General features: G+C 30.7%; 1 protein-coding gene across 1 annotated transcript; it reads left to right on the forward strand.

Moving 5' to 3' along the window:
- Positions 1-6,306: 6,306 nt before the first annotated feature.
- Positions 6,307-11,191, forward strand: LOC123206516 (serine/threonine/tyrosine-protein kinase HT1-like). The gene is made up of 3 exons (XM_044623748.1): positions 6,307-7,235; positions 8,530-8,985; positions 10,838-11,191. The coding sequence occupies exons 1-3, from the start codon at positions 6,876-6,878 to the stop codon at positions 11,099-11,101; spliced, it is 1,080 nt and encodes a 359-aa protein (XP_044479683.1). The 5' UTR covers positions 6,307-6,875; the 3' UTR covers positions 11,102-11,191.
- Positions 11,192-16,459: the final 5,268 nt, after the last annotated feature.

Raw genomic sequence — 16,459 nt, forward strand, 5'->3', positions numbered from 1 at the left:
TGCCAAACAATTAATTAATTAATTAAATTTATAATACAATTTTATTATAACAAGCAATATCTTATAGGCCAAATGACTTATTCCCATCCAAATATTAGTGTTTTCAAAACTAACAATCTCCTCTTAAGGTTTGAAAATTCACTATTTCCCCCCAGGGTTTTGATGGCAACTCTCTAATAACAATCTTTTCTCTGATAGTCGGTGTTTTCTCTCCCTCCCGGTCTCTCTTTGTCGTATCTTTGACGTCTTAGATGAAGATGAAACGTGTAGGACGAAGACGAATACGAAGACTCTGAGACGAATACAAAGACTCTGAGATGAAGACGTACGACAAGTCATCCTCATCGGGGAGATCGTCGGGAGAGATCAGGAGGGAGAGAGAAGCTGAGAGAGAGAGAGAAAACACCAAGGATTAGAGAAGGGATTGTTGTCGAAGAGTTGTCATTAAAAAAAATAGTGATTTTTCATACCTTGAGTGGGTGGGTGGGAGGGAGGGAAGGAAGGAGGGAGGAGTTGTTAGTTTTTAAAATGGATAGAGAAATATAATTAAATTTTTAGCTTTTTTAAATACTTTTGCTAAGTAAAAATTTTAATTTTAACACAACTCTAAAAATTAATAAATAAATAAATAAATATTTAAATTTTTTAAAATTAATAAATAAAAACTTAAAAAAACACTAACCCTCGGTGAGAATAGGCGCTTTGCCCTATCCTATACTGATAATATATTTAATTCTGCAGATTGTTTTATAATATATTGCTTATTTTTGGTCCATTTGAGAAGGGACGTCTGCATGTCATGTGCACGTCCCTTAAATTATGGAGATAATTACAATCAATTAATTAATATTATCAAATTAATTGTTGCCAACCTCAGACATTGGTTTTCAACACAAATTTTTATTTTGTAAATTAATAATATATATATATATATATATATATATATATATATATATTTATATATTTATATAAGACAATTGATGATGATAAGGACGTAACACCTGTGACACTCATAAATCATTAATGTATGTACACGAGTATAACTTCTACTTTAATTAATAATTAATTGAAGTACAAGGCGAGATGGTTGACAAAGGAAAGGAGCGCATGGTAATTTTACACTTTTGTAACGATTTCTTTTTTTTTTTATATATATTTTAAAAAAGAACTTTAATGAGATATGCCAGTATCATTTATTTATTATATAATTTACAAAATCGAAACTTTATCAAGCCAAATTATAATAATTTTATTATTAATAAATTATAAAACATAAAATAAAAAAAATAGTAACGAGTGGCTTTCGTTGCTAACAAAGAAAGCAAGGGCAAACCTTGATAGAACTCAACCAAGATGAAGCTATATAGATGGAAATATATTGAAGACATTCTGATGATGGGATTCCGTTTGAATTAATTTTCGAATTATTGAAGGAAAATTATTTGTTTGTATTTTAAACATACAAGTGATATTAATATTATACTATATTATATGCGGTCAAACTCTTCGTTAATCAAATTCAAAAAAAGTGATCAATCATTATGAGTATCTATACAAATTGTATGTAACGGTTGGTAGTATATGTCTTATAAACCAATCATTTTATCGGTTTTAAAGCGTTTTATCTTGTATTGATAGAAGAAGTGTTTTGAATTTCACATGCATGTTTTGTTTCACTTTATTTATTTATTTATTTATTAAATATATTGTATGTATATAAATTGTTCGAAGGACATGGATCTTCGAAAGATCAATTCATCGAAGCGTTTCTTATGTATGCGATGTTAATTGGGCAATAACATATAAGCATACTTAGTGCCTCTGTTGACTATTATGAGATGATATTTGTTTGGATGACTACGAAAGTCATATCATTTGAGCATTAGTGTGCATTAACAATTAATGAACCGTTATTCAAACATGGCTAATGATTATGATGAATCACATGGATATGTAATATTTAGTTAATGATTCGTCATAGGATTGTATTGGTGTACCATTGATTCTTCGCCTAAGATATCACAATTAGATCTGATACGAATACTTATGTTTCTTATGGTGTATAAGTATGAAACTATTCATGTCATGTACAATAAGTTTGATTGGTCATACATTGTTCCTATTAGAAAATAAATGATAGCCAATGAAGAATTTGTTGGCTTGAAATAATCTAATTTTGAATTTCTAGAAGAATGTCAATAAATATTGAAAACAGGAATCTTTTGCCAGTGTAAGTTGAAGGATCTACTACGATATCCTTTTATACCCTCATCACCAACAAAACGTTGATATTGGTTAAGGAGACCTCTAAACCAATCAATAATTTTGTACTCTTATCATCGGTCAAGCTTCTAGAGATATATGGAAATCGTGCATAAGATGATTGTTAGTATTGGAAAGCTTGACCAATAATTGACTGCCTACAAGTCTAAAAATGGACTCCCACCCTAACCAAAACCTTGATAAAAAACCCTAACAACATATTATTCCTTAAATATTATTGTTCAGTCTTACAAAGCTACCCAGATAACATCTAAACACATAAACAACATGCAAACATAAAAACGCTAAAACACAAAATACGATATGTAAAAATAAAGAAACCTACCTTGAGATAGTTCATAGAGATGTTGCAAGAGTTTAGAGAAACTATTGGAATTGTCGGACAACTTCCAAGGCTAAAGAGTTCAAATATTTTGTTTTGGAAATCTAAATGTTTTGCAAAAGAAGCTTAAGAGTTCAAGTGCTTGAAATACTTAAGAGAAAAGAAGAAGTTGGGTTTGAAGTATTCTTTATAGACATTTTAATAACAAACGAGAAACAATCTCAACCATATAAGTCAAGTCAATGACATATGTTGCTATTCCAACAAGGTAGATGTGTTGTGTCAAACAAGACATTATGCTGATTTAAATCACTACAATAGACATACATAAGCACATGTGTCGTATTTAATGCAAATTGAAATTGCTACTTTCACAATGTACTCCAAATAAAAGATCTCATTTGTTCATGTGTCGTTCATTTGTGTAAAAAGATGAAAAGTTTCTAAAACCTTACTCACACTCCAAAAATAAGAGAAAAGTTATGCAATCAAAATTTACCTTTCTTAGTCAAACTCTCATCAAAAGACAACAAAAAAGACAATAAATCATTATGTAATGAATATCTATACAAGTTGCATGCAACAATCAACCATGACACCTACACACAAGTTCGCGACACAATTTCAGAAGAAAACCTTTTGACCAAAGAGCGAGAAAATGAACTATTAGGAGTTACAATTGTTTTCCATAATCTCCTCAACATTTTTTTTTTCATCCCCTACCATTAAGGTATAATGATCAATTCCTATATGGATCTGTCAAGATTCATTCTACAAAAGATTAAAACATTCAACTGTGTAATTACATATGTAACATTGCCTCTTGTTTTATAAATTAAGATTGCACAAAGATTTTGGATAACACTTTTAACATTCATTCTATTATGTTGCTAAATTGTAACAAAAAACACTAAAAACATAACGGTTGCCATAAGTTTCAAAGTAGCAAAGTGAACTACTTACAAAATATCACCATATTCATTAGAATATCATTGTTTTCAATTTGCTTATACCGAATTAATCTCACAATTTGATCTATCCCTCGCTGTGCGATTTTCAGCATCAACACTATATTTTGTAAACCAAAATATATGCTTTTATAATCATATTTAAATTTTTTTGAGTGAATAATTAATTTTTTTAACTTGATAAGTGAAAAAATGTAATCACAACATAAATAAGATTAAAAAATAATAAAATTATACATATTCAATTTTAAATTTTTAATTAAATATTAAAATAATATATTATTATATAATTAAATTTAAATTTATTTTTAATTTAAAATCAATTAAACATACCACAACACATTATATAATTTAAATTTCAAACTTTACACGTAGCATTGCTAAAATTAGACATTTTTTTCGCAGAAAAAATAAAAATGGATCTTACTTACTTTCGCCCTAGTCCAGTGGCTTGGGCGACATTAACCCCCAGATACTGTCTTTTATTATTTATTTTTTTATCCGTACATTGATTGGACTCATCGGAGAGCTGGGCTTAGGTGTTGCTGTGGAATTTTGTACCGTACTTTACCATACTTTATTTCCGTAGAAACAGAATCTACTTAATTATTTTATTTATTTATTTTTGTTGTTGGTTAGATATAAGAAATCCTATTCCTTCAAACTTTACCAAATTGGCATCCATAATTTTTTTTAAAATCAGATCCAATTATTCCGTTTAATTAATTAAACTGTAAACTGGTTTATAATCTAATTTAATTTATACATAAATATTAATTTATTTTAAATTAATAATTTAAAATTAATTTTTTAATCTATATAATAAAACGTCTATTATTTAATTAATATATTTAAAATTATATTTTATATTTAAAAAATATGATAAATATTGAATATTATTTAAAAAAACATAATATGAAGAGTAGCGTGAGACACGCGTTCTAAGAAAGCGAGTGGGAGTAGGAAAAATTGATTGAAGAAAAGAAGAGACCGTATACGGAAGAGGACCATACAAACCATACGGCTTTGTCCGACACACCCACGGATACCACTGTGCGAGTGTGGGCTCCACTAGTTCTCTCTTCCCAACACTCTCTCTTTCTGTTTTAAAACGCCTCTCTCTTTCCTTCCTAACTTTCATTCTTTTCCTTAACTACCCCTCTTTTCTTTCCTCTTTCTTTTTATTATTATTACCTATACGGCTATACCAAATTATGCCGCAAAAAAAGGACTTAGGCTAGTTGTATGAGATGAAAACAAAATGTCCTATCACTTATTTTTTACCCGGTTTTGATGAAGTTATAATTTTTTATTTTTTTAATTTAAAATTTTATTTATCTATTTGTCAAAAATTAATTTCAAGTATTTTTATAATTTTGTATAAAAAGAAAAATATATTAATAATTGATATTAATATTAAATATTTTAATAAAATTATATATACATATTTTAAATATATAAAATAATAAATATAAATAATCTATCATCATATGATTAAATAATTTTAAATTATATGATGACATATTATTTATATATCTATTTTATATACTCAAATTATATATATATATATAAAATTACTTTAAGTATTTAGAATAGTTTTATAATTTTATTAAAAATGAAAAATTAATAATTTATATTAAAATTAAATAATTTTTAACAAGTGTTTCAAATTCAATGAGTGTGACATTATGGTTTGGTCAAAGTCTGAGTGGGAAGGGGCATTTGGCCAATAAAAATAAAAGGCGAAAGGATTATTTTCTACCCAAGTTTTACTTCATCGTAAAAATATATCTATAACAGATAAAATATTTAATACTTACCCATAAATTATTTGTAGTTAAAAATAAAAGTAAAATTATTATTTTATTCCTAAACTCTAAAATCTTAAAAATTTATATAATTTTTCCGTAGATTTTAAAAACTAACACTTCACCTCTTATTTTTAAAATTTGAAAAATTTAGATTTGAGACTCCTAGAGTTTGTTTCCCTTCTCCAACCATCACTATTTTGGCTAACGATCAATGCTTTCTACCTATCTTCCAAATTTGGCTACGAAAGATGATCAATCGTCACCACGAAAGACGATGAAGCATCGTCCTTTATCGTCTGGAAGACGAAACGATATCTCATTGTCCTTCATCGCTTCTTCTTGATTTAGATGATGCTTCATTATCTAGATATAGACAACGAAGGGTCGTCCTTTATTGGAGAAGATCTTTAACTAGATTTGAGAAAACCATAAATCAGATTTGAGAAGATTATCAACCGGATATGAAACCTAGAAATGTGGGGGCGGGGCAGGGCGGGGCCCGGGGGGGGGGAATGAATGTTTAAAAGTTTAACTATAAGATAAATTATTAGTTTTTTAAATTAAGAAAAAAATAATATAAATGTTTTAGATTTTAAGATAAAATAATGGTTTTATTTTTATCTCTAATTAAAAATTTTAATAATAATTAGTTTATGAATAATTATTTAAATTTTTTACCTATTATAAATATGCTTTTGAGGTTAGATAAAACTGGGGTGGAAAATTGTCCTCTGGCCAAAACATTATCTATAAATGACAACGAGATAAGGGTAGTTTTGTAATTGAAGTAAAGTAGTAGGAAAGGAGGGAAGGGCAAAAAAGAGAAAGAGAGTAGTAGTAGAAGTGATAATGTGGAAGGACCCGGTTTGTCTCCTTCTGAGTGGATCGTCGCACGTTAAAAGAAAGAGTTGCGCAATTCATTGCATTACAGTGTTGAGAGAGAGACAAAGCCAGCTCGCCCTTGCATATGCTTTCACTGCACATCATCACTAACAGCACCTCCACCAACAATAACCACCACCCACCTCTCTTTCATTCTCTTTCTTCCTTCCTTCTTCTCCATTGATTCACCCACCTCGATATAACCCCCTCCTAATTTGTTTTTTGAGAAACCCTTGTGTGTCTGACTGTTTTTTTAAAAAGGTCTTTTTATAGATATTCTACGTAATCAGACTGCTTGTTTTTCTCTTCATCTTGCCTGGTTTCGAGATCTGGGTTGATATCGGATGAAGACAACTTTAGATTTCTTGTGATTTTGTTCTCTGTTTCTGTTTTTTTTCTAGTTATTAAAATGATTGAGATGTGCTAGACTGAGTAGGTATTATTTGTGGTTCACTGCGCATAAAATCTCTCGAAATGTGGTTGAATGACTTGAGCATTTTCAAGCTTTAAAGTTTAGTTTTCTCTTTTTTGTCTTTACATTCTAATTTTGGAAGATCTTTGAAGGTTTAAATTCGATGAATTTATATCAAATCTTATAAAAAAAAACCCATGAAGAATTTTCAATGGTTGAAGCGAATCTCCATTAACAACAAACCTGATAGGAGGCTCTCTCTTGGTGAATATAAGAGAGCTATTTCGTGGTCTGAGTATTTAGTCTCTTCTGGTGCAGCGATAAAAGGAGAAGGGGAAGAAGAATGGAGTGCAGATATGTCAGAGTTGTTTATCGGCTGTAAATTTGCTTCAGGAAGGCATAGTAGAATCTATAGAGGGATATACAAGCAGAGAGATGTGGCGATCAAGCTCGTTAGCCAGCCACAGGAAGATGAAAACTTGGCTTCTTTTCTTGAAAAACAATTCACTTCAGAAGTGGCTCTCTTGTTTCGATTAAAGCATCCTAATATCATCACTGTAAGCTCCTCTGGGTTCTTGAAATTTCTACTCTTTCATGTTTCTGGGAATGTAGTAGTTTAATGCTTTTACTTTCTCATAATTTTAATGACTCAAGAATGGTGGACATGGGCATACGCAAAACAAGTACTAATATCACAATGGGAACCTCAGTGCTTTTGTTTTACAGAGAAAAGTGCTTATTTCTACTTAAAGTCATTTCAAAATGACAACTTCAAAGTTTTCTTTTCCTTTATTTATTTATTTATTTATTTTTTGGGATCAACATGATACTGATCTACAGAACAGTAGTAACGTCGTCTTTCCCTCTAGTTTATCACGTACCAAGGTATTCCGGCTTTATGCATTCAACAACTTTCAGTCAGCATTTATTGATCCTTGCCTATCTGTTGCATACTACCCATGTGCATATTTATTACTGTTGCTCTTTCACTTGTGTAGATAAAGTTTGGTTAGAATCCTAGTAGTGGCATTCAATATGCTTTGCAAACTCTAAAATACTGAGTCGACTTCATATCTTTAAGAATTCATTCTTTTTTCATTTGGATCATAGTCATATTACTAAGATACTGTAGAGTGGAAAGCTAAATCTAATATGAACAGTATCTGCGTGTCTAATATGCTATTATAGGCCAAGCTTTCCTAATGTGGATTTGCAACTGTGTTATTTCCCTTCTTTCTCGTTACTTTCTCCATTTTTCCTTAGTGGTCAAAATTTAGATGTGAAAATTAATTCTCAGAAAGAAACCTGTGACAGCAAGGGATAACTGGCTTGTATTTTTACTTCAAATTTATGATTTATCTTGAACAGACAAATTGGAATATTGGCAACATAGTTTATTGATAGTTTAGGAATGATGGGATTTTATTATGGTGGTAGTGATATGGGCCACAAATGCCTAGGACCGTATATATATATATACTCTTTTTTCATCAAGCAAAGCCATGGGCTTCACATGATAATTAGTCGATTTCCCCTGCTTTTAGCTTTTGGAGATTGCCTATTCAACTTAAGATTTCTGGCCTAATAGTTTTTTCTTATATCTAAAACTGCCTTTTTCAATAGACTTCCTTCTTAGTCTTTTTGGTGTTAGGTTATATTAGATAGATGGGTTATTTCTATCTAGTGCAATTGGTATTGCAGGTCAAGTAATAGTGGAAGCATATAAAACAATATACATTATTGAATTTTTCTGTTCATCCTAAACGGTTAGTATGCATATTTCCAACAGCTAAGTATGAGTTGGAATCAATCATTTTATACTGTGTATCTATTTTGCTTTCTTTTGTGCAGTTTGTTGCAGCCTGTAAGAAACCACCTGTATTTTGTATAATCACTGAGTATCTAGCTGGAGGGTCCCTAAGAAAATATCTTCATCAGCAGGAGCCACATTCAGTACCACTCAAACTTGTTCTGAAACTAGCGCTCGACATTGCACGAGGAATGCAATATCTTCATTCACAAGGAATACTTCATAGGGACCTCAAATCAGAAAATTTGTTGCTTGGAGAAGATATGTGTGTCAAGGTAGCAGATTTTGGCATTTCGTGCTTAGAATCTCAGTGTGGTAGTGCTAAGGGATTTACAGGTACTTATCGCTGGATGGCACCAGAAATGATTAAAGAAAAACACCATACAAAGAAAGTTGATGTCTACAGTTTTGGCATAGTTCTTTGGGAGCTTTTAACTGCATTAACACCATTTGAAAACATGACCCCAGAACAAGCTGCATTTGCAGTCTGCCAGAAGGTAAGTTTACCTGATTAAGTCTTGGAATGCTGCATTACAATTGCCTGTGTTACCTCTTGCTCAATTCAATAATGACTTCTCATCAATATGGACCAAGATCTCTCCTTAATACCTATTTTTTAGGTATAGGATGAACTGTACCTTACCTATTCTAGGATAGAAAGACACAAGGCTGAGTAAAGAACAATGTTGAGTGTTGTTTAGCAATTGATAATTGCTATAAGATCATCTAAGTGATTTTGAAAATTTATCCTCTGAATTTTTTTAAAAATTCTCTTTCTTGAGTTAGAAGATGTCATGGTAGAAATGCATGATGCAAAATTTTCTGCCTTCATTTATCTTTAAATGAGTGAACATTTATTCATGCATCTTGTTATCTTAGTATGTTTGTGTCCTTTATCATTAAGTGCATGACACTACATAAACTAGAACAAAACTAAATGCTTCAATTTAGGCACAGGGTCCTTTATATTCCATTATATTATTCCTTCATTTATATTTATTCCTTTTCAAATTTTGCTAATGGAATCAAGAAAAGTATATACACTAAAAAAGCAATTTTTTTTTCCTAATACCAAGGTTTTTTCAGAGTGTGTGGAGTATTTTGCTGCCACGTTGCAACTAACAAAGTCATAGGTTCAGTAGAAAAATACCTCTTTTTGGCACAGTTCTTTTTAACTATGGTTGACTTGCCATTTGCTAACAAGTTTTACATGGTTATTGGTTCTTTACTGTTTATTTGTTTGATTCCTTCATTACAATTTACATGTAGAATAAAATCATACAATTTTTTTACCAAAAGCAAATTTCCATTTATAGTGATAATATCCTTTGCTAGTCTTGGTCTCCTAGATGATTCTTCACATGCTTAATTGGCATCATGAGTGACAGTCACTCATATATGCCTGTCTCCGTTCATAGCCAATTAATGTGTAGGGACTGCTGTTTTGTCTGTTACATGCACACACACACACAACCCCCCACACTGAGGCCAGTGTGAAAAGTTGTATAGATATATCAGAGAAACTTTCAGCTTCTTCTGAGTAAAACTGGTAACTGGTTAGATGCATTGTTTTTAGACAACATGATGGTTTAACTGAATTGACTTGAAGGTTGAACTGCAACCCAACGTATTCGCCTGATTCAACCTCGGGTTAATCCGGTCCGATGGCTTAAATGGATTTAAACATTTGCTTGAACCAGAATGACCACGGGGTCCCAATCAAGCCAGTTCAACTGGCCAATCTCATCTGGGATTTAAAACAATGGTTAGATGACATCATATCTCTTTAACATGTTGAGTTTCATTATGTTGCCACTTGATTTGAGTCTCTCTAGAACAGATATAGTAAAGAGATATAGCTTTATTATAAATCTATTGAAAATAGAAACCCCAGTTTTCCACCTATGAAGAACTGGTAAAGGAGTTACAATTGCTGCATACTGTGAAAAACCAAAGAGGAGGAACTCTTGCTATGAATTATTGGTCTCATGGAACATGTGTTGTCCTTGATTGTATTATTATAGGTTTTGTTTCCCTTCTGATGCTTATACTGATTTACATACGCAATATGTTTACTCACGCTGCACTGAAGCTTACTACTTCAACTCAAGAGTGTTCTAGAAATTCAGATAAGAGCTTCCTTTATGTATTAATAACTCTGATTTCACATTTCTACTTTTCTTTCTCTCTGGCTCATGTGATTCCATATTCTAGCTGTTTGCATATGTTGGGTGAATTTAGTAAATATACCATTCCTGATCTTGCTCAATTGATACATGCATTAGATATCTTGACAAACAGCATACATCATGCAGTTTCATTGATCATGCACATCTGTCTTACATGCAGAATGCTAGACCACCGTTACCACCAACATGCCCTGCGGCATTCAGTCATCTCATAAACCATTGCTGGTCAACCAATCCAGACAAACGACCACATTTTAATGAAATAGTTTCGACTTTGGAAAGTTATTTGACATCTGTGGAGGAGGATCCAGAATTTTTATCAAACTTTGTACCTTCTTCCCCTGATCATACTGTTATAAGATGCTTACCAAACTGCATTGTATGGAATCGTTCTGCTCATTTAAAGCCTCTGAGCTCTTCTTAATTCAAATGTGATATAAATGTACCATATTTTCAATTGTGTAGGTTTTTATATAGACTTTTAGATGTGGAATTAGAATTGTTTGCTTCTTCATATGTGAACCAGAGTGTAGATGCTGCTGGTTTTTTCATTCTTCTGGAACTGAAATTGCAACCCAAGGTTGAAATTTATGGAAACATCAATTAGTGTGTATTGAGTGAATGTAACATAGTGTTAAAGGATGAGTTTGGAGGTAGCCTCAGACTTTAAGGGAATCAATCCAATTTGTATAGAATCAAAGTGAATTGATCAGAACCTTAATTTGATGAACCCCCTAATTCACACTTTAATTTTAATTATGCAGTATATCAATATTAATTTGTATGATCATATGATGATTCCATTCATTTCTTCGCCTTAATTGTACATAAACATAAATCTCAGGAGCTTGAATTTGTTGATTTTCACAAATAATGTAACAGGAAAATTAAACACATTCTTTGATCAATAAAAGTTTGATTTAATAATAATTTTATCCCGAATTCTCCTTAAATAGAATTTTGCTCCCTTAATTCTCTTTTTATAGAGAGAGGACGCAATTAAATGTAACATATGTTTAATCAGAACACTGTATTACCCTTTAGCCTTTAAAATATTATCAAATGAACCGTATTATATAATACACATAGAATAGTATTATATGTATAATTTTTGTGCATAAATAAGGGTATATTATTATGTAATTGAATAATTAAAAATTAAAAATAAAACACATTATGACATATAATTATTTATACATAAAATTATGCACAAAATTATATATATAGTTTTATTTAATGTGCATAATACTAATGTATTTTTAATGTGCATGAACCACCCAATAGAAAATATAATTATATAATTTCTAACACAAGATACCATCATCATCTCCTAAAAGTCTTCACCCTTCAAACCAACCCATCGAGGAAACCTGGACGGACATTGGAAGATAAAGTGTCAAACCTAAATTATAATATATAGTTTGCAAGACCGAAGTTTGCAGACAGCATGGCCGAGTGATCTAAGGAGCCAGATCTAGGCTATGGTTCATGATGGCGTGAGTTCAAAACTCATAGCTTTGGTTCCATTTACATTGGTGTGCGCAGTCTCGTTCATCTTGGAACTCCATCATCAAAAAGTCTACTTCGTTTTTTAAATTTCTTGTAGATGGCCCAGAGATGATAGTAGCCCATGCCAGGCCCGGATGATGTGGCCCACCAGACCTATATGTTGGGTCATGTCAAGCCCCATCATTTAGCAAACTTTCATGTAAAAAAAGATAAAAAATTACAATAAATAACCCCATAATACCGAGTCGTATTGATCGATCCCGAGGTCTTATCTCACAGCCTGCTCGACTCATGGGTTTGACATGACTTGCTTTTTTTCGTGTCAAGGCCAGATAATGTGATAACCGAACCCACATGTTTAATTGTGTTAGCACTCATTATTTAGTAGACTTTCATGTGAAAAACATAATTAATAAAAAATTACATTAAATAACCCAATAATACCGACTAGTATTGATCAATTTGCAAGCCTTATTTCATGGCGTATGAAATGACTTGCTCAGCTCAAGGGGTTTGACATGACTTGCTTTTTCCTGTGTCAGGCCTAGATAATGTGGTCCACTAGACCCATGTGTTGGGTTGTGTTAAGATCCATCATTTAGTAGACTTTCATATGCAAAAAAAATTAATAAAAAAAATTACAATAAATAACTCAATAATATCGGGTGTATTGATTAATTGGTAAGCTTTATCTCATGACCTATGATAAAACTTGCTAGATGTGCTGGTGGGTCGTGTTGGGCCGACCCACAAATTTTACTACTCCCATGACATGGCCCTATATAACGAGATGGCCCATTTTTATATTAATTTAAAAAATTTAAAAATAATTATTTAAATTTACTAATATAAGTTTTCTTTCAAATTAATACAACCAAAGATTATAAATTATAAGTCGATTTATCAAATCACATTTTATTTATATTTTTAAATGATATAAAATTATTTTTTATTAGTAATTATTGTATATAATTAAGAAAAACTATTTATTTTATCAGTGACATTGTAATAAACTTATTTTCTCTAATTATGTCTTCTTGACTTACCTGACACTTGAGTCAGGATAACTATTTTTCATATGCTCAAGCACAAAAAAGAATTGAATAACTCACGTAGGTGATAGTCTGACAATGCCTTTCGTATTTTTTATATACATATTACTATCACAATTTTATTAATATTTGTTAACAAATTAGTTTCTATTTTTTTTTACAATTTTATTAATTATTATTTTTTTAAATATTTTGATGATGAACGTACTTAATATATTTTAAACAAAAAAAATGTTCAAATGATTGAGACGATGTCACTTTTGTATAATCAATTTATTAAGAATGGGTACAATGTAAATACTATAACATAGACCATGTAAGGTTCTTGTTACAGTGTTTACAATGCACTAATTCTTGATCAATTGAGTCTACAAAAGTGGAATCGTCCTAATCGTTTACACACCTTTTCTGTTTAAAATAAATTAAGTTTTTTTATTATAAAAATATTTTAAAGAAAAATAATACTTAACAAAATTGAAAAAAAATTATGTTGTTAATAGACATTAAAGGAATTGTAATAGTAACATGTATAACAAAAATTAAGAATGACATTGTTTGAAAGCCATGCATGCAAGTTACTTAGTTCTTTTTGTTGGTGGAGTGTATGAAATATAATTTGTCTCAACTCAAATGTAGGATAAGCCATGAAGACGTGATTAAAAAAAACAAGTCTATCGTGATGATATCAATAAAATAAAGAATATCATTTAATTAGATATGATAATTATTAATAGAAAATAATTTTACATCATTTGAAAATATAAACAAAATGTGATTTTGAGAATTTACTTATAATTTACGATTATCGGTTATATTAATTTAAAAAGAAATTTATATTAGTAAATTTAAACAATTATTTAAAAAATTATTAAAAAATCAAAGACAAAAAAATTAATACAAAAATTGAATGAATAGATTGTAGAGAGAAATTGAAATTGAAATTGAAATATTAAAATTGAATAAAGAAAATGTGGAATGTAAAAGAAATTGAAAGAAGTGAATGTAAAGAGAGAATAAGAGACTGAGAAATTAAGTTGAATGTGAGTTGTTTAGAGAGTGGGGGAGGGTGGGTTTATTTAGAAAAAATAATAATTTCAAACCCAACGACTACTGGCTAGTGGCTGTGTAGGCTATAGGTTGCAGCACTCATGGTAAAAAAAGCTTTATTTTTTCATTTTTAATTTCCCAGAACAGTATAGGTTGGGCCATTCTGGCTCACGGGCCTGGTCTAGAAGCCCTACAGGCTTGACATGACTACTACAGTGTAAGTCGTACCCTTCCAAGCCTGGCCATTTTATGTGTTTCGTAACTTGACTCGACTCATTTGACATGTCTACAATCTGCTCAGCTCGCTGGTTTGGCACAACATGCGTTTTTCCATGTCAGACCGAAGCGGGCTATACCAAAATTATTGTGCCTCAGCTGCCCATTTGCCATCCTCCATGGCATCAATTGAGCAATTGATAAATCCAAGAGAATGAGATGACAAAGAGAATCATTTTTAATGATCATTGTAGAAAAAACTTCCAAAATGTTTATCACCATTATTGTCTTGTTAATTATTTTGAAGGCCAAAAGGCTTATTCCCACACAAGGTATATTGAAAACTCAAACTTATACCCTCTAACTTTCAAAATTTTAAACATTCATTCATAAGCAAATTTCTATTAATGAGAAATAAAATAATCATTTATTTAAAAAACTAAAGTTATATTACATTTTCTTTCCCAGATTTAAAAAACTCATAATTTTTCCCCAATTCAAAGTTTGAAAAGTGACAAATATCCCTTAGAGTTTTTTCCACTTCTCTCCAACACTAATTTGCCATCTTTCACCATCAGTCGTCCCCTTCCTGTCTTATCTCTCCCTTTGGTATCTTTCCCTTCTCTCTTTGATCAAGATGAAAATGCTCTTTATCTGAGAGAAAAAGATGACATGTCTTTATCTTAGACGATAACCATCTTCGTATCGGCTGAAGATGACTAAAAAAGGAAGGGAAAGGGATCGGGAGGCAGAGATAAGATGAGAGGGAGAACGACTGATATCGGAAATATCGAATCATTGCCAAGAAGAAAAGAAACCAATCTTAAAGGGGTATTTGTCACTTTTTAAATTTTGGGTTAGAGAATAAATTATGAGATTTTTAAATATGAGAAGAAAAATATGATAAAATTTTAATTTTTTAAAATTTTTAGTGAATGATAATTTTACTTTTAATTATAACTGAGATTTTTAATATAAATTTATTTATAAAAAATTATTTAGATTTTTAAAAATTAAAAGATAAAAGTTTGAGTTTTCACGATACTTTGTGGGAACAAGTCTTTTGGCCTATTTTGAACTAATCAACTAACCGAGGCTTGTGTGTAAATGTGTATCATTTGGATGGCAAAAACAATTAAATATTGAGAAGATTGACCCACTGGTCCCAAATAATTGAATTGTTGATAGCTATCTGCCTTAATTAGCCTGTAAAAACAGCCGTACGTGGCGAGCACCAAATCATATCTTAAACCCACTTGAGAGTGTCATCAATATTTAATTAATTTTTAACTACTAATAATACCATTGGATACCAAACAAATCAATCCAACCTTGAGCTTTGTAGAACTTAAGCCACTCCAATAATTCATCATAAAGTTCCCCAAATGCAGATTTCTTAGGGCAATTCACGTGCTACTACTGTCACTGAAATCTTATAGCAGCGATGGTAATTTGGCCCACGAAATTGAATTTTCCACTCTCTCTTTTAAAAGGGGAAGTTGTTTTCGATTTATTTTCTTTATGATTTGTTCTCAGTTTTATGTACTTCCTAAATCTTTACGTACTAAATTAATCTTAATATGCATACTATTTAGTGCAATTCATGTGCTACTACTGTCAAAAGAAATTTCACAGTTAGATAGCAATTTAGCTTATGAAATTGAGTTTTTAGCATGTTTTTTCCTAAACAAGGAGAGAATTACCCGATAAAAATAAAGATAGGGATAGATATATTATCGATTTGTATCTTACTTGATCTATACCCTTCCTGATTTATTTATTTATTTATATATATTTCTTAAATCACTATGTATTGAATTACCTTTAAAAATTTTAAATTATCACAAATATGTTGTTATTATTAATAAAAATTATATTATTTTTCTAACAAGAATAAAAAAGGGAAAGTGTGAGAATTAAAGTATTTAATTTATACTGGACGTGTCATTATATCTATT

The sequence above is a fragment of the Mangifera indica genome, unplaced genomic scaffold (assembly GCF_011075055.1).
Source record: "Mangifera indica cultivar Alphonso unplaced genomic scaffold, CATAS_Mindica_2.1 Un_0040, whole genome shotgun sequence".
Taxonomy (NCBI): domain Eukaryota; kingdom Viridiplantae; phylum Streptophyta; class Magnoliopsida; order Sapindales; family Anacardiaceae; genus Mangifera; species Mangifera indica.

Bases quoted from the DNA above. Each gene is read 5' to 3' on its own strand.
- LOC123206516 (XM_044623748.1), top strand. From the start codon at position 6,876: ATGAAGAATTTTCAATGGTTGAAGCGAATCTCCATTAACAACAAACCT. The intron at 7,236-8,529 runs GTAAGCTCCTCT...TCTTTTGTGCAG, and splicing joins AGCATCCTAATATCATCACT to TTTGTTGCAGCCTGTAAGAA. The intron at 8,986-10,837 runs GTAAGTTTACCT...TCTTACATGCAG, and splicing joins CATTTGCAGTCTGCCAGAAG to AATGCTAGACCACCGTTACC.